At 39.1% G+C, this 23076-nt stretch overlaps 1 protein-coding gene across 2 annotated transcripts in view; it reads left to right on the forward strand.

Annotated features, from left to right (window-relative positions):
- Positions 1 to 23076, forward strand: part of USP54 (ubiquitin specific peptidase 54) — a 109918-nt gene that overhangs the window by 50556 nt on the left and 36286 nt on the right. For both annotated transcript variants that reach the window (XM_060034788.1, XM_060034789.1), the window contains 8 exons: positions 13524 to 13658; positions 15218 to 15331; positions 15471 to 15553; positions 15977 to 16082; positions 16195 to 16341; positions 17939 to 18088; positions 20027 to 20195; positions 21605 to 21775. In XM_060034788.1, coding sequence (XP_059890771.1) covers positions 13524 to 13658; positions 15218 to 15331; positions 15471 to 15553; positions 15977 to 16082; positions 16195 to 16341; positions 17939 to 18088; positions 20027 to 20195; positions 21605 to 21775 — 1075 coding nt within the window. The remainder of the gene's footprint in view (positions 1 to 13523; positions 13659 to 15217; positions 15332 to 15470; positions 15554 to 15976; positions 16083 to 16194; positions 16342 to 17938; positions 18089 to 20026; positions 20196 to 21604; positions 21776 to 23076) is intronic.

Here is a 23076-nt window from a genome sequence, read left to right on the forward strand (position 1 = left end):
TGGGGATATATGTCTATATATAGCTGATTCACTGTGTTATACAGCAGGAACTAACACAACATTGTAAAGCAATTATACTCCAATAAAGATGTTTTAAAAAATTATTGGTTAATTGGGGAGTTTAAATATGAAATTTTAATAAAACCAGATATTTTACAGTTGTAACATTTCTGACTATGCCCATTCAGACAGAAGTCCATCCAAAAGAGCATTCGGCTTGATTTTTCTGAAAGGTACATTGGCATTAAGTATCTAACTTTAGATAAACAAGAAACATAGTGGTCCTTTGGTCAGCAAGTCCAAGGGGAGTCTGGTTCATGGCATTAAAACCAAAAAAACAAGGCAAGTTACTTGCTAGAGATCTGAATACTGGAGAAATCCCTGGTAGAACAATCTCTTGAAACTGGAAACTCCTATCTGTAACAAGAAGGGATGACGGAAATTACATGACCCTCTGACATGCCTTTGATTAGTCAGGACTGTGCCATATTCTTCACTGACCCAGATGGGACTCTGGAGAATCGGCTGTCATAATCTTGCTATGTTTCATTTTCCACAGGGACAAATTGTTACTTTAATATAAATCAATATAATTATATAAGTCAGAAAGATAAAGGAAACCAATCACCAGACCTTATGGGACACCTTCTGAAATAGCCAGTTACAGAAAGGAAGTTGTTTTTCAAGCTAAAGGGGCTGAGGTTGTATCTTGGGAGTTTTTCAGAGAAGCAGTTGCTTATGATGGATAGGTAAATGGGCTTAGTGGATCAAAGGCTGTGTTTTGGGTCTTTTTATAAGCTGAGGATGTGTTGAAATTCTGATGCTTTCCTCATCACATCATTGCCTGATCTATCCATTAGATTTCTTTTCCTTCACTGCCTCTTTTGCTGTATTGGAAGATTAAAAATTTGATTTTTTTTTTCCCTAAAGTGCTTTTCAATCTCTCAGTGCTAAATAAATGTTAAATAATTAGGCTCTAATTTGCACATACTTTGTTTTAGATGGCATTGTTTGCATTCTTTTAATTATTGTGCACTTAATTTGAAAATTATACTCTTAGACTTTCCAATAAACGTGCTTAGATAACTCTTTATTTGTATAGACAAAAAGGAAATTAGATCCCTACTTCATGTTATACCAAAAGTAAGAATTTCAGATGAATTAAGGAGGAAAATGTGAAAGACAATATACTTCATTTTAGAAGAAACTATGAGAGAATATCATGGCCTAAGAGATAGAGAGGATTTAATAAATAAGACATGAAAAATGCAAAGTTAAAAAACTTGATACGTTTTACTATAGAAAATTCAAGAACTTCTGTTCATCAGAAGACTCCATAAAGACAATAAATATACAAGGCTACAAATTGGGAGAAAATATCTGCAATATATATAATCAACAGAGGACTGGTATCCAACATAGAACTCCAGAGAAGAATTCTCATGAAGAATAAGTAAATAATAAAATGAGTCAACAGGAAAATGGACAAAACACATAAACAGGCATTTCTCGGAATGGGAAACCCAATTGATATTTAAGCATATGAAATAGGCTTACCCTCTTTAGTAATGTAAGAAATGTAGATTAAACCATACCCTTCAGATTAGTAGAAATTTAAAAGTCAGATAAAATTGTTACCTACAAGGTAGAATAATGAGAATTTACATAAATTTTTGGTTGGAATATAAATTGATACCACTATTTAGGAAACCAGTTTGTCATTACGTTTGTCAAATAAAATTGAAGTAGCAGGTACCCTACTACTCAGTAATTCTACTCCTGGATATTCATTGTAAGAAACTTCCTTGTACATACATACCAGAAGATATGTTTGGGGATGTTTAAGGTAGCATTTTTTTTGTGATTACAGAAAAATGAAACAACCCATTCCAACTCTAATATAATCGATTAAAAAATTATGGTTTATTCCTAGAGTAGTAGGTTATTTCACTTCTATATAGTTGTGAAAATGGATAGCCTGCAGCTACATGTATCATTTTGAGTTAATCACACAAGCATTATAGACAGCCATCAACTTACGATGGTCTGACTTAACGATTTTTTGACTTTATGATGATGTGAAAGCGATATGCATTCAGTAGAAACCTTACTTTGCATTTTGATCTTTTCTTGGGCTAGTGATATATATGGTATGATACTTTCTTGTGATGCTAGGCAGCTGTAGCACGCCTCAGCTCCCAGTCAGCCACACAATCATGACGTTAAACAACCGATACACTTATAACCATTCTGTACCCATACAAACGTTCTGGTTTTAACTTTCCGTACGGTATTCAATAAATTCGATCAGATATTCAACACTTTATAATGAAGTAGGCTTTGTATTAGATGATTTTGCCCAACTGTAGGCTAATGTAAATGTTCTGAGCAAGTTTAAGGTAGGCTAGGCTAGGCTATGATGTTCAGAAGATAAGTTAGGCATGTTTTCAATTTACAGTGGGTTTATTGGGATGTAACCCCATCATAAATCAAGGAAGATTTGTATATTGAATGAAAAAAGCAAGTCACAGAAGACTGCTAAACTATGATTCCATTTATATACAAATCCAAAACAGGCAGAATAAATAACATATTGTTCCGGGATACATACATATGATAAAATTGTAGAGAAAAAAGGAATGATTTTCACAAAATTCAGGATAATGGTTACCTCTGGAAGGTGGAATGGGTAGGATATAATCATTTGTGGATACTCAAACTCAATTTTTCCATTCTTAAATTGTGTGGCAGGCACATGGGCATTTATTTATTATTCTTTGGCTGTGTATACACATCATGTTTGTTCTTTATTTGAATGATGATTTTTATTATAAATATAGAAAAATACTGCAATCATTCTGGAAAGTATACTAAAGTGTAAAGAGGAAAACTGAAAATAGCCTGAATTCCACCACAGGAATTATCATTTCTCTTTATGCCTCTTCTCTGGTCTATAATATTTCTAGTAATAGGTCTTTTTGCCCACCGTTTTAGTAAAAAGAGTACTTCTTTTTTTCAGGCCCTTAATTGCCTTTCCATCTCTAGTATCTTCCTATTTCATTTGTTCTAACCTAAGACTACCCTGGAGTGCTATTTTGAAGTTACTACCTTCTTATAATCTTGAAGTGGCTCCCAGTTGTCTCTTAAATCACTTAGAAAAGCAGGATTATGGACATTTAAAAAACTAATTTCACACTTCCTTTTCCCTTCCTCTCCTTCCCCAGGCACTCCATTTCATCTATGATAGCAGATGGTATACTTACTATGCCTGCCTCTTAGACATTGCATTGCAGACAGATGTCATTCACTTTGCCTGCATCCCTTGGGACCCAAAATAATAACAAAAATAATAACAATAAACAGAACAATAACACATCCCTTTTAAGCCAAACCACATCTGCCTTTCAGAAATTTATCTTCTTCATGAAGTTTTAAAAATACTATATCTACATCCGTAATTGATTTTAACAGTGTTTAGCATGGCTGAATGGGTTTTTGGGAAGGTGGCCCAGCTTTTCTTCTCTTTTGGTGTTCCTCACAGTGCCTGGACCATAATATAAACACAACTTTTCTGGGTTCATATAGTCTTTTAGTACTTCTTGGTATTTTAGTTATGGAGTTTAGGGTATTGCCTTTTCCTTTTCTTTTTCTTTCTGTCTTTTATATTCTCTCTCACTCTTGTCCTGTTTAATAGAGATTTTCATATTGTGACTTTTGGTCTCATACTTTTTTTACTAAGTCTACTAATCTAGGCCTTCATGCCTCATTTAGTAAGGGAAGGGAGAGATGTGGGGGAGGGGAGGAGGGAGGCAGGAAGGGGGGTTGATGGTGGGAAAGATCTGCTGACGTAAGAAGTCAAAGTCTGGGATTCTGTCTGCAGAGCAGTTATCTGGTATCCTGCCGTTAAGTTACATGTTAACTTTGTGGTGTCCCAGTGTGGGTGTATTCTATATATTTTTTTCTCTATGGGTGTAATTATATATATTTTTCTCTGCCTCCTATTTAAAAAGGAGGAATATTTGATGAGGCTAATAAGAATTCTTTTTTGCTGATACTTCATGACCTGTTTGCATTCTTTAATGCTGTTTGATTTGTAAAATTCTTATTTCTTAGATTTTTTTTAAAACAAGAGATTCCAAACTTCCTGAATTTGAAGTACTCTGCAAAACTTGCCAGTTCTTTATAAAGTCAGAATTATTTATGTTAGAGCATAATTGCTTATCTCTAGAACCTACTATTAAGTACAAAAAGAAACACAAACATGTTCCTTGATGAGTCAGAAGCTAGCTAACTTTCCCTTAATCTGATGTTTGGATGAAGGATTTGCCCTTCCAAGTCTGGCTGAAAGATATGTGTCCGTGCTCTCTCTGCAGTTGTTTACTTAAAATGCATTTACTACTGGCCTTATGTGAATACCTTTTGGATCATGTCTTCTTCAATATTTTTGTTTTTTTCTTCTGCTCTATGAACGTCTGCCAGTAGTCCTGTGCCTAGTGATCTTCATTGGTACCATAGTATATGTTGCATCCAGTACTTTTTGGTGGTTTGTACACAATGTTTATGATAATCCATTTCTTTTGGTCCTGTAAAATATACTGTTTTTTTTTTTTTCTGTGTTACTTGACACTAAGTCCCTAAAGTAATTACAGTCTCAAAATCTTGCATGCAAATTATTAATGAAGAATTTGTGTTAGTTTGTCTTTCTGCTTACTTTGAACCGCAATGCATTTCAACTCTGACTTAGCAAATAGAAGAGATTTGTGGGGGACTTCCCTGGTGGCGCAGTGGTTAAGAGTCTGCCTGCCAATGCAGGGGACACCGGTTTGGGCCCTGGTCCGGGAGGATCCCACATGCCGCGGAGCATCTGGGCCCGTGCACCACAACTATTGAAGCCCGCGTGCCTAGAGCCCATGCTCTGCAGCAGGAGAGGCCACCGCAGTGAGAGGCCCGTACACCGCAATGGAGAGTGGCCCCTGCTCACCGTGCAACTAGAGAAAGCCCTTGCGCAGCAGCGAAGACCTAGCACAGCCAAAAATAAATAAATGAAAACATAAATTTATAAAAAAAAAAGAGAAATTTGTGTGCTAATTACCCTGTCCCTTCTAAAATACCAAATTTATTCCCACCTAGTATTACTGAAAGATTTTTCCTGACCTAAACTGTTGTCATGCCTATAGCCCAGAGCTCTGATTTATTATTCATATTGAGTCTGCTCTTACACCCTGGCCCCCAGGGTATGACTTGACTTTGGTATTGGTTTATTTATTTATCTCTGTCCAGAGGAGGAAATCCGTCCTCTGTACTTAGTATGCCACAAAGATTTTGTTCTCCTTCCAGGGATTGTACTAGAGGCTTTACAGTGCCAGGATGTAGGACAGAGTGTTTTTTGTTATAGGCAAAGAAGAATGCTGCATTGATTGATTAAATCCAACAAACCTTCTCAATTAGTGATTTTCTTTAAAGGATGTCAGTATAAGGAATAAAAGCCAGGGAATGGTGGTGGTGATGGAGGTAGGTAGGTAGGAAATAGGTTTTTGTATATAGGGGTCCTGGAATGTAAGTCTGTACCTGTAGAACAGTAAGACTGTTGTGAAGGGGCAGGAAAGTCTGTGTTCTGCTGATAGCTCACTTGTTAATTGAGGGGAAATTTGAGAGTTCAGGGAACAAATCTCTCGATATTTTTTTATTGTGTACCATGTAGCTATTCCTTTACTGGGGACTGAAGCATAAACATATCGAGTAAAGTGGTATAAGGAATTAGTCTGGTCATTTTTTTGTAGACTGTAGGAATGGAAGGTTCTTCATTGTCCTATAGTCATGGCCACTATCAGAGGAGTAAACCCATTATCCTAGACTGGCTATTTATTTAAGCCAGGAAATTAGATTTCTAGTATGTTACCTGGAAATTTTAGCTAGTAATAAATAGCCCTCACATAAGGAAGGTATGTCCTTATGTCTAATGCACCTATCCATTTGAATTGAACTTCCTTCCTGTTATGCTTATCTATGTGATATGAACATATTTGTGTGGTCTTTTGGTTAACCTTTCTTTTTTTTTTTTTTTGTGGTACGCGGGCCTCTCACTGTTGTGGCCTCTCCCGTTGAGGAGCACAGGCTCTGGAGACGCAGACTCAGCGGCCATGGCTCATGGGCCCAACCGCTCCGCGGCATGTGGGATCTTCCCAGACCGGGGCACGAACCCGTGTCCCCTGCATCGGCAGGCGGACTCTCAACCACTGCGCCACCAGGGAAGCCCTGGTTAACCTTTCTTAAAGTTGTATTAGGTTGTACCTAAATATTCTTCTTTTTTTAAAATTAATTTATTTTATTTTTGGCTGCCATGAGTCTTTGCTGCTGTGTGCGGGCTTTCTCTAGTTGCAGCAAGTTGGGGCTACTCTTCGTTGCGGTGCGCGGGCTTCTCATTGCGGTGGCTTCTTTTGCTGCGGAGCACGGGCTCTAGGCGTGCAGGCTTCAGTAGTTATGGCTCGCGGGCTCTAGAGTGCAGACTCAGTAGTTGTGGCACCCAGGCTTAGTTGCTCTGCATCAGGTGGAATCTTCCTGGACCAGGGCTTGAACCCTTGTCCCCTGCATTGGCAGGCAGATTCTTAACCACTGCGCCACCAGGGAAGCCCTGTACCTAAATATTCTTGACTAATTTAGTCATTGACATAACTTGGATAGTATAAAACTCAGGCTCTTATCCTTTTAAAAATTCTGGAGTTCAGAATTTTACATGGTATTTCAAATAGAGGGGTATGACTATAAGGAAAAATATAGCAGATCATCATGATTCTTTCCAGAGTTTATGGCAGAACCTGAAACTTATACAATCTCAAAATCTTTGTTCATGTCCAGACGGGTCCCCCTTTTTATTTCCCCTGTGGGGTAAGTGGCTTTGATATTGATTCTTAAAATTTGATTTGAATACTGTTGGTCATCTTTAAGGTCCTACATTTCTGATCTTGGCAAAAATTCCAGAATGACTGTTACATTTTTATAAATCTCAATATTAGTTTATGATTTCCCACTAAAAGCAATACTATTCCCTGGTGAATTTGGCCTGTCTCTGTCTGTCCACTGTCTTGAGGTCTTGTTGTTTCTATCTGTGTCTCTGCCTTTGTGTATGTGGGTGTCATTTTTGCATAGGTAGCAGGAATGCGTGTGAAAGGTAAGTTTATGATGGTCTTTTGCTTCACCACTGTAAGTCCAAGGTATTGGGTTATAAATTGAATGCAAATAAAGCCCTAAACTCATGGGGAGATATGGTATTGGTAACTGAATTTGATTTAAACGGACTGATATAGGATATGTGGGTAATTTTCTAATAAGGAAGTCTAGAAGGTAGCTATTTTAAGACATAAGGTTAAAGAATCTCAAGAGAGAAACTGGCCAGCTGTTCTCTGCTTTCTCTTCCTGGAGCAAGAATTTCTGTTAAACTGACTGCATACCTTTTTCTGAGTGTGGTAGTGGTATTATGGTTAAGTGTTTTTTTTCAGTTTTATTGCGGTATAATTCACAAATAAAAATTATGAGATTTAAGGCACACAACTTGATGTTTTGATATATACGTATATTGTGAAATGATCACTACAACAAGCTAATTAACATAGCCATCACTTTACATAGGTACCTTTCCTTTTGTTTTTACTGCGTAAATGTCACTTCAGAATTGTCACTGAATTGTCACTAAAGTTGTTATATTTAACAACTTTAATTTGAAGAACACATATTTGGTCAGCTCATAGACTACAAACCTTGGGAGTTGCAGCTCACACTTGTCAGGGGAGATGTAATCACTGATTCTGTTATATCACAAAAAAATCACTGAACACTAGAGAAAGGGTTTATTATATGGTTATGTTTTAAACAAAAAGGGTTCTTATTTTTTAGAGGCATATCCTGACATATTTACAGATGAATAATGTCTGGCATTTGTTTCAAAATGATCTGGGAGGAGGGTGGGTGGTATATATGAAATGAGTTTGGCCACAGGTTAGTAATGGTTGAGGTTGGATGATAGGTACATGGGAATTTATTGTGCTATTTTGTCTACCCTTGTATGTTTGAACTTTTTTTTTTTTTTTTTGCGGTACGCGGGCCTCTCACTGCTGTGGCCTCTCCCGTTGCGGAGCACAGGCTCCGGATGTGCAGGCTCAGCGGCCATGGCTCACGGGCCCAGCCGCTCCGCGGCATGTGGGATCCTCCTGGACCGGGGCACAAACCCGCGTCCCCTGCATCGGCAGGCGGACTCTCAACCACTGCGCCACCAGGGAAGCCCTGTTTGAACTTTTTGGCAATAAAATGTTAAAAATCCAGTGTTACTGGTTTGGATGCCAAAATGGTAAACATTTCAATATTCTTTCCCCTCTTGAAAGAAAACGTTCAACATTCTTTTGAACATACAAATCTAGGGTGAAAGTTCTATTTTCCAGCAGTCAGTGACTCTCAAGGAGTAGCTCCTTTATTTTCCTTTCAAAGGGTTGTGTTTACAAACAGACTCGATTGGCCACATCTAGGTTTATGGTTTATTTAGGTCTATGATTTACAGGAGGTGTGGAAAAAAAGGGATAGTTATGAAAGCCAAAATGATAGATTTGGGAAGCTTAGATCAAGAAGAGAAACTCTAAGAATTGAGTTAGTAGTAGTGTATAACATGTGTCACGCCTTTGTAGAAGGTGTTGCTGGACACCTCTCAGGGATGAGCTGAACTGCTGACTGGGGCACTTTTCAAAGACCTTGGGCCCATAAAGCATCAAATTTAGTGACAGCCCTTTTTCTTGACCTGTATCTTCTCTACTCATGACTTCTTTTTGATGCAAAGATAGGAAATTCTGAGAGAGAAATAGACAGCTGTTCCCTCCTTAAAGACAAAGTCTGTGTTTTAGGGGGAAAAAAAGGAAAAACTTAAGCAACAGCTGCATTTGTAGATGACAAAGCACAAAGACTTTCTGTCTTTATGGCACTTTTATCTTATTTACATGGTTCTTACTAATCCAAATAATTATATGCTCCTGTGGGTAGAATTGTTTGCTACTTGATCCAAGAGAGATGGATGGGGAAGCACCTGCTTTTAGTCATTAGTCTTGTTGCTTTTGCACTGCATCCAAGAAAATAGTTAACAAACAAAAAGTAATTTGCCTTTTCCTGAGAGTGAAAAGGAAGACCTCTTTGGTTTCACTCTGTGAAGAACGGCAGAGAGAAACCTCAAAGGTGGGTTTTTTCTTTATTGAAGTGAAACCATCAGGGACCCCACAGGGGAAAATGATTCCTGGGTTTTGGTTCTTCCTGCCCTTTCTCCCTCTCTGCCATAGAACTCAGCAATTGGAAGAATACCAGTTTTTGTTCCTTATTGGTGCTACCACCTGTTCTTATTGCTGAACTAAATGTTCTTGGCTTTCTTTGGTGTGAACAGGATCTCCCTCTGGGAAAGGTGGGAGGAGGGTGAAAAAGGGAACAGGAGGAGGCCCATTCCTGCCTTGTGCTCATGTGAGAGGGACACACAGGGGTTAGTGTGCTGCCCTAACAGAGGGGCTTTGTGCTACAGCTTCTTCCAGAGCTGCAGCTCACAGATGCATGCTGGGCAGGCTCAGGCTGCGTCATCCCTGATACACTTGCTTCTTCCTAACAGTGGCAGAGCAATACCGGTAACAATAATTAAAATATTGAATAAGAAAATAAAGAAGATGCAGGCAGAGGCTATTCTGAATACATTCAGATACTCAGTGTGTGTGGAGAAAGCTGTTCGTAATTAAGAGGTTAAAAAAAGAGTAGCATGGAGATGATGCCACTGAACACAAGAGCCAGATCTGTTGTTGCATATCCACTATGGGCGCAGTCAGAGCTCTGACTTTAAGTCTTTCTTTTTCTGTGCTAAAACCCTTGTTATCTAGGTCATGGGAAATCTGCCTCTCTTGAATACAAGCAGCAGAATAGAGAAGAATTTCTTCCTTTGTACCTAGACCTTAGAGACTGGGTAGGTAGCTCAAGGTAGAAGCCTTTCTGACTCTCAAGGCCCTTCTTCATACATCAGTAGCAGGCAGTAACCTAAAATGAATCCCAAATAGAATGATTATAATAACAGTTAACACTTAGATAGCACTTTGATACGGTCAGACTTTAGTCTAAGATATAAGTAGAAAGATAGATAACTTATTTAATCCTCAAATAATCCTAGGAGGTAAATACTATTATTAATTCTCTTTTAGAAGAGGAAACTGAAGCATAGAGAAGTTAGGTAACTTGTCCAAGGTCATATAGATGGTAAGTAACAGGGCTGGGATTTTGAACCCAAATACTATGGTTCCAGAGTCCATACTCTTAACTATTACTCTATGCCATCTCTCAGTGGATCTCTGTCCTTTCTCAAACAGGGTCATCTGAACCACAGAACACAGAAAGTATTTTGAGTGACTATTTTCTTAATTCTCTCTAGGATGGTAACATAACTAGTACTATGCATAGGAGAGAAGTTAATTCATTAGGAACTGTTGCTTTAGAGTATTAATTCTTGAGGAAACCCAGTTGAGAGAGACTAAAGGGGCTGCAGTTTGCATTTGTTGTGTTTGTACAGAACTATCCTGAAACTAATTTTCCATTGGTTTGTCTTGGAACCGGTTTGAGACTCTGAACAAAGGACCAAACCTCATCCATCCCTTGCTCTAGAGGTAGAGCCTTTGTCAGCATTAATGTCTTACCATTAACAGTTGAGAAGAGTGGCAGGTTAGGATATGATAGTGGTCACTAAGTTTTGCAAAGCTGAGGTGACTTCCCTTCAGCATATCATTAATTGTTCAGATTACCTTATGTAGAAGCAGCCACTACTTCTTTTCCTACCTTCCTTTTCCTTTTTTCTTCACATTTCCCCAAGTTTCAAAATCCCATTGGTCACTTGGCAGATATCCAGTTGCCCTCTAGGAGTGTTTAACTGTGGACCCAGACCTTTACTTTTGGTCTAGTTTAAGGAGTCACTGATAGACATTCTTCCACTTCCAGCAACAAATTATGGAAGGTCTTGCTCTGTCTTTACCTGATCTTATAATAGACTTGTTAAAACTTTCTAGGTCACTCCAAAATAAAGTAATTATAATAGATTTCCCCCCAGCCCCATGCTTATTAAGTAATACTAAATATGTTTTTCTGGTGCTGCCTCCTCCACATCATATGGAATTGTTTGTAGGGAAATAATAGCAGAGTTCATAGTAAATTGTTCTCAAGTTGCTATAGAGATAGATGTTCAGTGTGTATGAGGTGGAATGATGCTAGTAAGAGAACAGAGGTCTCTTGAAATTAGCAGAACAAGGTTTAGTCCCATTTTGCTTGAACCAGTTGTGTTACCTTAAGAAAAATTTTCACCTTTTCTAGGTGATTCTTTATGTGCTTATAAAAGAGAAGGGAGGGCTTCCCTGGTGGCGCAGTGGTTGAGAGTCCACCTGCCGATGCAGGCGACACGGGTTCGTGCCCCGGTCCGGGAAGATCCCACATGCCGCGGAGCGGCTGGGCCCGTGAGCCGTGGCGGCTGAAACTGCACGTCCGGAGCCTGTGCTCCGCAACGGGAGAGGCCACAACAGTGAGAGGCCCGCATACCGCAAAAAAAAAAAAAAAGAGAGAGAGAGAAGGGAGTTAATATTTTCCCTTAATAAGATCTAACCATATAAAATCATTCATTCAAAACTAGTTGTTGATGGCCTACATGCCATTACTATTATAGATGCTGGGAGTGTAGCAAGGAATTAAAGGGCAAAAATTTCTGTCTTCATATTCTAGAGAGTACAGTTAGACAATAAATAAGTAATATACATGGTATGACTGCTGGTAAAAGTGCCAAAGGGAAAAATAAAACAAGGGTGGGAAGTTTAGAAAGAGTGGGTGGAGCTTGCAATTTTAAATAAAATGATCCAGAAATACTATATTGAGAAGGTAATATTTGGGTAAAAATCTGAAGGGAATGAGTGACTGAGCTACTGCAAGTAAAATGTCAAGTAAAATGAGGACCAATAATTAGCCATTCTAGGTTGGTGGGACCTCCTATTCTTAGCTCACATAGGTAGGTTTATAAAAGTGATCTAATTTCTGGTCTCGTTAGTAAGTCTGAAAGTAACCCTGGAATTTTTTTATATGAATAAATTACTAATGAGGATTTCAAGCTGGTGACATTCTTTGGCATGTTGACATGTAACTAATTGTTGGGTGAGTTGTTTATCTGGTGGTTTAGTGTGGATCTGGGCTATGTGATGTCAAGGAGCACATTCTAAAATCTCTGTGCAGAGGATCCAATACCACTTGAGAAGGACACCTCAAAGCAGGTGCCACTTGTTGCCACTCTTTGTTTCCATTCTCTGGATATCATATTCATCATTGTTTCAGATATAGGTAAAGATGGAGAAGGTAGATACATTTAGTTACAGCAAAATAAAAAACTGCTGCACTTGAAAGATACCAGAAGACTAGAAGAAGGTATTTTCTGCAAGTAATACTCATAGAAGACCCAGAAAAACTAAATGTAGTTAGAAAGACTAAAATTAACCAGTCTGACTGTATTAATTGCTGATAAGGATATGGGGAAATTTATTTATATTCATGCACTGGTAGAAGTTTAAGCTGGCATAGCCTCTTTACAATAGCAAAAAATTGGAGACTGTTAAAATATCTGTCAATAAAGAAATGGATAAATAGATGTGATATAGTAACATGATATAATACTATACAAATGGATAAATAGATGTGATGTAGTAACATGATATAATACTATACAGCAGGGGAAAAGGATGAAATATATGGCTAACCTCAAAAAGAATGCTGAATTTTTTAAAAAAGTAAAATTCAGTGTGATACTTTTTACATGAAAGACACATACACACAAGCATACTATGTATTATTGAGGGTTATATACATACACACACACATATATACACACATACAAATATATGTAGAAGTATTATAAACAGAAGATTGTGCAACAAACTCATAGTGAGTGGCTGGTCTTAAAGGGGACTTTAGCTTTATCTGTAGATTGGAAGTAAACATGATAGAATGTTTATTTCTTAGTGTTAGACACGTAGGTATTTGTTATATTATTCTTTTTACTTTTGGGTAATTTTATAGTAGCTAAACAATTTAAAAGAAGGGGCCAAGTTTCATACGATGAGCCCCCAGAGAATAATTTACCAATTCAGTGACATATAATTTATCTTTATTTATTGTAGACCATCTACCTCTTTCTATATCAGAGGAAATCAGAGGTAACTGCATTGCATTAATTCATGACAACGGTCTCTCCTAATGAGTCCTTGATGGTGTCACACTCAGATGGAAGAGCAAGGATCCTTATTAGCACATATCATGCCCTTTATTATGAGTCTCGTTTTTTTTTACTTTTTTGTAACTAACTGCAAGCATATCAATACATTCAAAGTACATTTGGCTCCATAGCTGTAAGCATGGAGATCCTAGCATGACAGACTGGGATGCCTCGAAGCTCAGTAACAGCATTGTGCTTTTCCCCTTGTCTAACCTCTTCCCTACAGGGAATCTTTAACCAGTTTCAGTGCAGTACTGAAAAAGTGCTTCCATCTGACACTCTCCGCAGTGCTCTGGCAAAGACTTTTCAGGATGAACAGCGTTTCCAGCTGGGAATTATGGACGATGCTGCGGAGTGCTTTGTAAGTGCTGGCCTCTGGCCCTCTTTGATATGGGGTGAGACTGTGGATGGTCTCCATCAGGGACTGGCTACTTTACTGTGCTCCTGGTCTCTACAGTTATAACTAGGAATTTCCCTAGTTTCTATAAGTTGTTTCTGCTAATAAAGTATGAATTGCCTAGTGGGTTTATTCTTTTTCCTTCAGGCTTAGGGTAGTTTTGTGCTTGCCATCGCACAGAACAGTAGCTCTCACCTTCAGAGGAGACAAGGCCCATTCAAATACAAATTTCTGGGCTCAACTCCCTTGAGTTTCTGTTTCAGTATGTCTGGAATGGGTCCCAAGAATATCTCTTAACAAGTTCCTAGGTGATGCTAACACTGATGCTGCTGGTCTGGGGACCACAGTTTGAGAGCTCCTGCATAGTAAAGATAATTAAACAGAGAATAGCTGAGTCCTTAGCACAAGTGTGATGTGCTATGTAGATGGCTACTTTGCTCCCAGTGACTTTTAGTAGAGGACCCTCACTCTTCTCAACTCTGGGTTCTATTCATCAACCTTCAAAAGACTCTATGCAACCATTAAACAATCTGAGTGATATACATCCTATTATAGGGTAAAATATAGGCCAAAATCAGAGGTGCCCCTGAGAAACTGGATCACTGATTTATTGCTGGTAGGAATGAACAATGGTATAGCCACTCTGGAAAACACTTTGGCAGTTTCTTAAAAAACTAAACTTGCAAACTACCATATGATTCAGCAGTTAGATTCCTGTACGTGAATCCCAGAGAGATGAAAACATATGTTCATACAAAAACCTGTACATGAATGTTCAGAGAAGCTTTATTTGTGATAGCCCCAAAGTAAAAAAGCCCAGATGCTTTTAATGGGTAGATGGTGAAACAAACTGGGGTACTTCTATATCAGGGAATACTGTGCAGCAATAAAAAGGAATGAACTGTTGATTTATGTAACAAGTTGAATGATCTAAAGGGAGTAATGATGAGTGAAAAACGCAGTATCACTAGGTTATATACTATATGATCTCATTTATTTAACATTCTTGAAATAATAAAATTATAGAGATGGGACAACATGTTAGTGGTTGCTAAGGGTTAGGTTTGGAATTGAGTGGGTAAAGTGTTAAAGGAATAGCAGAAGGGAGCTTTGTGGTGATGAAAGAGTTTTATATCTTAATTGTGGGAGTGTTTACATGACTATACATGTGATAAAATTGCATGGAGCTACACATACTCACGAATGAATGTATGTAAAACTGGTGAAATCTGAATAAACTCTGTGGATTTTATTGATGTCCATTTGCTGGTTTGGATTGTATTATAGTTAAGTAACATGTCACCTGTGGAGGAAACTGGGTGAAGGGTACATGGACCTCCTGTATAATTTTTTTGAAACTTTCTGTGAATTTATAATTATTTCAAATTAAAAATTAAAAAAAAAAATCAGAGGTATTCCTCCCTTCAAGGAGGATTGCTGTTTCTCTGAGTAAACTGCCAACAAATTTGTACTTTTGTTTGTTAAATATTGTCTACGTACTGCTTTTTGTCCTTCCCTATTAGGAAAACCTCCTGATGAGGATTCACTTCCACATTGCTGATGAAACCAAAGAGGACATATGCACTGCCCAACACTGCATCTCCCACCAGAAATTTGCAATGACGTTGTTTGAGCAGGTGAACCTTATTTCTATTCCCATCACTTCTTAGACCTTTTCTTCAAGAACACTTTATCCTAGGATGTAGGATGTCAAATGGGTGCCAAAACAGTTAATGACTGTGGCTGCTGGTTTTGCTTTTTTCTCCCTGGGCTTAGTGTGTATGTACTAGCTGTGGCGCCACTTCTGATCCGCTGCCTTTCATCCAGATGGTGCATTATATCTCCACTACTTCCCTTTGGTGAGTCTTATAGGGTTCTCTGTTTGTATACTTAGGCAGTCCTTCAGTTGACTGGGTTTTAACTGAAGGTACCCAAATAGCTTGTATCCTTATTGCTGAGTATTTGCTGTATTGTAGGAACTCAGAACAGTAATTTAAAAATAACCTTGTTTTCCTTCTTTCCTCTCCCATCTGTCCCCTTTTCTTAGTCTCAGGTTCTGGCCAGCAGAGTGGGAGGAGGAATGGGGATTCTATGAGCTTTGGATTTAGGGACAGGCAGGCACACTTACTCTGTGGGATACTGAGGCTGGTCAGGATGAGGGGCTTTGGCATAGTGGGCAGAGGAAGAAAGTCAAACATGTGAGTTAGGAATTTGCATGAATGATTTAGCTATAACCCTGTACAACTCCCAACATCATCCCCCTTCAATTCCCCATCTCGAAGCAATCAGGCTATTTGTATGCTGGAAAGACGAGAAAAACCCTCACCAAGCATGTTTGGTGAGCTGCTGCAGAATGCCAGCACCATGGGGGATCTGCGGAACTGCCCGGTGAGTTAAGTGAGGGGTGGGGTTCAGAGTGGGGAGGGAAACACTGAGATTAGTGGAATTGAGGCAGAGTCGGTGGGCAACATTTCTCACTAGCATTATATATGTATTTCAGAGCAACTGTGGAGAGAGGATTCGGATTCGCCGTGTGTTGATGAACGCTCCACAGATTATCACAATTGGGCTGGTATGGGACTCGGACCACTCAGACTTGGCAGAGGATGTCATTCACAGCCTGGGCACCTGCCTTAAGCTGGGTGACGTGAGTGTTAGTTACCTTTATCTCTTACTTGGAGTTCTTCTAACTTACTATTGCTCAAGGGCAGTGAACTCTGAACACAAAGGTATATCCTAAATGACAAATATTAAAGGGTTTTGAAAAAATATATTGTGTGTATCTGTACACTCAAAAACAAGGCTTTTGGGAAGATATGGGATGATCTTGGCCTTGAAAGACAGAATGGGCAGAGCTTAGCTACTGTTAAAAATCAAGTAATTCATAGAGTTATCATATGCTCTACTTATCATTAGTTAATACCAGTGTAGAATAGGGAAGTGTATTCAACCATAGGAGGTAGTAAGGTCAAAGAAGTGAGCAGTCCTGACTAGTTCTGCTATGGGAGAAGAAGGTAGAAGTTGATGACATGAGTCCTAGAATATTAAATTCATGGTAGGAACCAACATCTGCTGAGAAGGTAATGAAGTGGCTTGGAAGAGAATTCTAGTGGAAACAGACTTCAGACACGGGCTGTTTACCTTATCAGCGGCGTACCCTAGTATAGGTACAGCCAGAGTTTTCCTTCAGTCAGAAAGTCTGTGTTTTTCTTTCTGCTGGTTTCCCTCTGGGATGGTCCTGTGACTAAGGAGATCCCTTGTTGTTTTTTAATGTCATTAAGCCATGGTTGAGAATACTGGGATCTTACTTTAGGTCTCCTTGCCAAGGAGTCTCTGACATAGTAGGCTATGCACAATAAAAGATCATTTTTCTAAATTTCTATAGCCTACATATTCTGTTCTATTCTAGCTTTATTTTTATGATTGATTTTTCAACCAAACAGATTCCTCAAGGCAAGAGTCCTTGCCTTCAAATATTTTGTATGTCTCTTAACACCTAGGACAGTGCTAGATATCTAGGAATTGAAATGTTGGTAACCAGTATGGTGGGATTGCTCCCCCTAAGGGCTTTCTTACCTTCTACTTAGTGTCTCAACAGGAAATTTATATTTGTGGCACCAGCTGATAAATAACCTTTGAAACTTGAGAATGTTTTGTTTTTATGTTTTTTTAACATTCCTGGCTCATATTAGAATAGGCCCCAGCAAGAAAATATTATTAAAAGGTATGAAGAGGACTTCCCTGGTGGCACAGTGGTTAAGAATCCGCCTGCCAATGCAGGGGACACGGGTTCGGTCCCTGGTCCAGGAAGATCCCACATGCTGCGGAGTAACTAAGCCCGTGCGCCACAACTACTGAGCCTGCACTCTGGAGCCTGCATGCCACAACTACTGAAGCTCACGCGCCTAGAGCTCATGCTCCACAAGAGAAGCCACCGCAATGAGAAACCCACACACTGCAACGAAGAGTAGCCCCCGCTTGCTGCAATTTGAATGAATGAATGAATGAATAAATAAATAAAATAAAAGTTATGAAGAAACATCACCACATTACCAGTTTGGCCACTATCTCTCTGACATTTCGCTAAAATTTTGCCTTTTTAGGTTCATTTCTGATGATTAATATGGATTAGCAAAAGGAGAAGCAAGTCAGTACCTTAATTAAGAAATGATGGAGTCTGCTGAGAGATGATGTGAGAGGGCTGAGTATGTGACTGTTCTTTCCTTTCTCCTCTTTCCCCACAGCTGTTTTTCAGAGTAACAGATGACCGGGCCAAGCAGTCTGAACTGTACTTAGTAGGAATGATCTGTTACTACGGCAAACATTATTCTACATTCTTTTTTCAAACAAAGATCCGCAAATGGATGTATTTTGATGATGCTCACGTCAAGGAGGTAGGAATATTCAAGTCCTTCTTGACGTGTTTGGTGAATGGAACAAAAAACTGTGGACAGTTACTTGTCTTCAGTGTTTCATTTTCATAATTTTAATGTCTGTCTGCCTATCTATTGAATTTATGAGAGTGTCAGTCTTGTCTTCCCCAACAGACCAAGTTCCTTGAGGACAGGATCAATTTATCTTCTGTTATTTTCTCGGAATCACCTCACCAGCATTCAGAACCATTCTGAATTTATAGTTGAAAGGGCTTTTCAAAAAATGTGTTAATTCGTTGATTTGAGCGAGAACAATCTAATGCCTCAAATTAGGTTATAAGCTTAGCACAGAGTTCAGAATTCCAAATCTTGTAATTAACAGTGGGTCATACTTTGTCCCAGGGCTGCTGTAAATTATTCTCTGATTGTTATCTCCCTGAAGTACTCTATCACGGATTAACGTATTTTGGGGATAGTGTAGAGAAAATAAGGCTATAATGATATTTAAAGCTGGAAATTTGGTACTATCTAAACCACAGAGTGTGTGGCTGAAGTAGTTTAGGTGATCTGTGTGAGTTAGGAAGCCTTTTGTGATAAGATTAGCAGCTAGGAGACTGCTGACTATAATCTACACCAACCCATGGGCCTTATGTAGTGTCCTCTACAAATAGTAAAGTCTTTGTTAATTCCCTGATTCTCTTCTCCATCTCTTTTTTACTGTTGTAATCTTGGGCAACTTATGTAAATTCTTTGAGCTTTAGGTTTTTCATTTGAAAAATAATACCTGCCTTATAAAATATTAAATCGGATTTGTATGTAAAAAGTATATAAATGTTTCAGTTAAAATGATAATTCAGTTATAAATTTACTGAACGTCTATTATGAAATAAACACTGTGCCAGTGGTCTGACTCCAAGAACACACCATCTAAGAATGTGACTGGATCAAACTTAAAAGAGAGTGAGTTTGGGGATTTGATTGGATTGTTGTTTCCATGGCTCTTCTGCCACTTTTTTCCACTGCCATGGCAGCGCTGAATCCAGCACAAAGCTAAGGCTGAGAGGTTCAGCTGTATATTCTAAGCAGTTTGACATTTTATGTCCTGCCTTGTGTGAACTCTGAGACGGAATGTCACTTATTTTTAGGCAGTCTGTGAGAGGGTTTCTGTCTGCTCTTTAGCTTCGTGAAGGTGATTTTAATATTTAGGAGAGAATTATAGAAATGCAAATTTCAAGCAAGGGCTTTTATTTGATGTCTGTGAAAAGAAATTGATCACCAAGTCAACTGAAGTCCCCTCACATAGCATATTCAGCTTTGAGAACTTTTATTCATAATTGAATTGATGTTTCACAGGAATAAAAGTAATTTTATTCATCATTCCTATCTCTTATAGGGTTTTAGTGCTTTCTAAAAGGATTTCATTAAAAAAGACTTAACAAAAAATTCATTGGGGGCTTCCCTGGTGGTGCAGTGGTTGAGAGTCCGCCTGCTGATGCAGGCGACACGGGTTCGTGCCCCGGTCCGGGAAGATCCCACATGCTGCGGAGTGGCTAGGCCCGTGAGCCATGGCCGCTGAGCTTGCACGTCCGGAGCCTGTGCTCCGCAACGGGAGAGGCTACAACAGTGAGAGGCCCGCGTACCGCAAAAAAAAAAAAAAAAAATTAATTGGGACTTCCCTGAAGGTCCAGTGGTTAAGACTCCACACTTCCACTGCAGAGGATGTGGGTTTGATCCCTGGTTGGGGAACTAAGATCCTACATGCCACATGGCGCAGCCAAAAATTAAAAAAAAAAAAAAATTCATTAAGTTTAGGTCCAAGATCTCTTTTGTTGTTTCTTTACCCAGTTCTTGTCTTTTCATCTCTTTTATTTTCTTTAGAAAAATAGAGTAGAAACGTATGTGTTGAATTATGGATATGAAGTATAATTTTCATGCTTTTCCTGGTTGTTTCTGGTTCAGATTGGGCCCAAATGGAAGGATGTGGTGACCAAATGCATCAAGGGACATTATCAGCCTTTGCTGCTGCTTTATGCAGACCCCCAGGGTACCCCAGTGTCCACCCAGGACCTGCCCCCCCAAGTTGAATTCCAGTCGTACAGCGGGACATGCTACGATAGTGAAGATTCAGGTGAGCAGCCTAGCTCTTTACTTCTCCCTCCCCACTCCAATGTGATGACTGGACAGTAGGGTCTCACAGTCATGAGCCTAGCACTTAACCTAGCTTGGAGAAAGAGGATTCATCAGAAATAAGAAAGAAGTGCCAACTCATGCTGAAGCCCAAGTTGTGTCAGGCTTTGTTTCCTTCAGTGTTTAGGAATATATTGTCTAGATCACCTGGCCCCGTTTCAAAAATGAGAATGAAATTATGTTCATTTCTCAAAATGAGACGGAAATTATGTTCAAATTATGTTCAATTATGTTCATTTAGAAGGAACTTATGAGGTATTAAGTTTGTGAGGGAAACCTCACTATTTAACCTTCTAATATTGCTAAGATGACTCATTCTTACTAGCAATTTAACAGTGACTTGAGTTGTTAAGACCCAGAAAATGATATGAGTTACTACAAAGCTCGTCATTTTATTTGGGATGAGAGATTTTTGTTTTAAAATGCCAAGTCTGGTAGCAATATTCCTTAGCTTATGAATCAGCTGTTCACTTCTAATTCAGTTATTTGGAACTTAAATCATGTTTTCCTGTAGAAACAGTTGCAGCTTTATTACTAAAGTTTCAGGCTATCCCTCAGAAACTCATCCTGTAATAGAAATACAACCCTAATGGTTTTGGCTTGATTCCTAAAAGGAGGAAAAAGTAATGTTCTTTTCCTCTTCTGGATCTAAGGCTGGCTGGCCCTGAGTATAATGAAAGAGAAGATACTTATCCTTGGAATCTTTTCCCCTCCCTTTTGTACCTCCGTCCTGTTTGGTATGTTCTTCCCACCCTTGTGCCCCACCCAGACCTGCTCTGCTGCTTCTCCCTTCAGTCAAACACCCATTTACACTGTTGTGCTTATCTCAGCTAGGTGTTCAGAGGAAAGTAGTCTAATTGAACTAATTCACACCAAAGTATAAATAACTGCCCCATAATGTCTCATAGATATTAAAAATGCTTTTAAATTTTTAAAAGTGACTTTTCTGGCAGTATAGGAGAAAAATTATGGGATAGGGAAACAAGGGATAGGGAAACAACAGGTTATGTGTGCCAGGTTGGCCTGGGACTTGCCATCTAAGTAGATCTTACTTTTCACAACTTTTTCCTTTCTTCTACTTTTCCCCCTGTAGGTTTTCTAAAAGCCCCACAGTTTTTCACAATGGCAGGCAAAGGGAGGGCTTCAGCAAGGTAGGGGCAGGAGTGGGAGGAATTGTGTGTCTGGGTTATCTGAAGTTGGGTGTTGGGAAGAACGGCTCTGGTATATCCTTCTCACCCTTCCATTTAGGAAGTTCTTACCTTGTGAACCTTTGTTGCCATCCAGCTCTTCGCCCCCTCTCTATCACTGTCCTCTCTTTCCTCACCTTTGCATGTCTCCTCCTTCCCTCAGGGAGGGAGCCCTCCATCTCAAGTGATACTCGAACAGATTCCTCAACGGAGAGCTATCCCTACAAACACTCCCACCATGAGTCTGTGGTCAGTCACTTCTCTTCTGATTCTCAGGGAACAGTCATCTATAATGTGGAGAACGATTCCACGTCTCAGAGCAGTCGGGACACAGGTAGGGACTTATACAGTGGACCCTGCTTGCCTGATTCAGTTCTGCATAGAGGGTCTCCCAAGAAAAAGAAACTGGGGCAAGTCAGAAATGTTTGTCATGCAAAGGGGGAAATGCACAGAACTTGGGTAATTGAGAAGGATGAAAGAAAGCAACTCACTTCTGAATGAATGATGATGTTCCCGTCAACAGCAGCCTATCAGTAAGGACAATTGTAATGTGATTATTTATTCTGAAATCTTTTTCTGAAGGCTTTTTTCCTGCTGTGCTCTTGATCCCTGTCATTCTCATAGTGCCCCATTAAACCTTGTGGTCTTGCACCTCATTTCCTTCTCATGCCAGGCTTTGTTTCAAAGCCCTGAAGGGTTTTGAGAGAAGGGGCATATTTATGGATGGGGAAACCTGCTCATCACCTTGCTGGGCTTCCTGAAGGACAGAGAAATAAAAGGATGGAAAGCTAGCCTGTTTGTTATTGTGAGTTCCATGCAGAGAACATTCTTGAATTGTTCTGTTAATCTACAGAAGATTGTGCCTGTGTTAGTGGAAGAAATCATTACAGGGCACAAAAGTAAGAACAGTAAGTGACTGACTGCTGAGATGAAAAGTTCATCACCTAAGGCATAGGACAGTGCCCATACTCTTAGAGACTTGGGAATTAGTGATCCCATGGCTTCAGATTGGTGGTTTACATCCTGTGCATGCCCTTTAAAAAAAAAGAGAGAGAATTTCAAACATATTCAAAAGCATACAGAATAGTATACAGCCCCTTCATGTACCCATCACCTAGTTTCAATAATTATAACTCATGGTCAGTTTAGTTTTATCTGTACCTCTGCCCACTTCCCCTACTCATGGATTATTTTGAAGCAAATCCCAGACATTATATCACCTTTTCCATAAATATTTTAGTATATATCTCTAAAAGAATCATTTTTAAAATTAATAACTTCTTAACCAATGAGCATTCAAATATCCTATTATCTCATAAATGTCATATTTTTTAATGGTTGGTTTGTTTTTGACTCAGAATCCAAATGAAGGCTACACATTGTGATGGGTTAATAAGTCTTTTACATTTCCTTTAATCTGTAGGTTTTGCCTCTGTTTCTTCCTTTCTATTTATTGTTGAAGAACTAGGTAGTTTGTGCTGTAGTTTTCCCACATTTTAAGTTTTGCTGATTGTGTCTGTATGGTAAACTGTAGCGTGTTTCTCTCTCCTCTATATTTTTTATGAATTGGTAGTTGGATCTAGTGGTTTGGTTGGATTCATATTGGATTTCTTTTGATGACTATTGCATAGGTGA

Source organism: Delphinus delphis, chromosome 16 (assembly GCF_949987515.2).
Source record: "Delphinus delphis chromosome 16, mDelDel1.2, whole genome shotgun sequence".
In the NCBI taxonomy this organism is placed as follows: domain Eukaryota; kingdom Metazoa; phylum Chordata; class Mammalia; order Artiodactyla; family Delphinidae; genus Delphinus; species Delphinus delphis.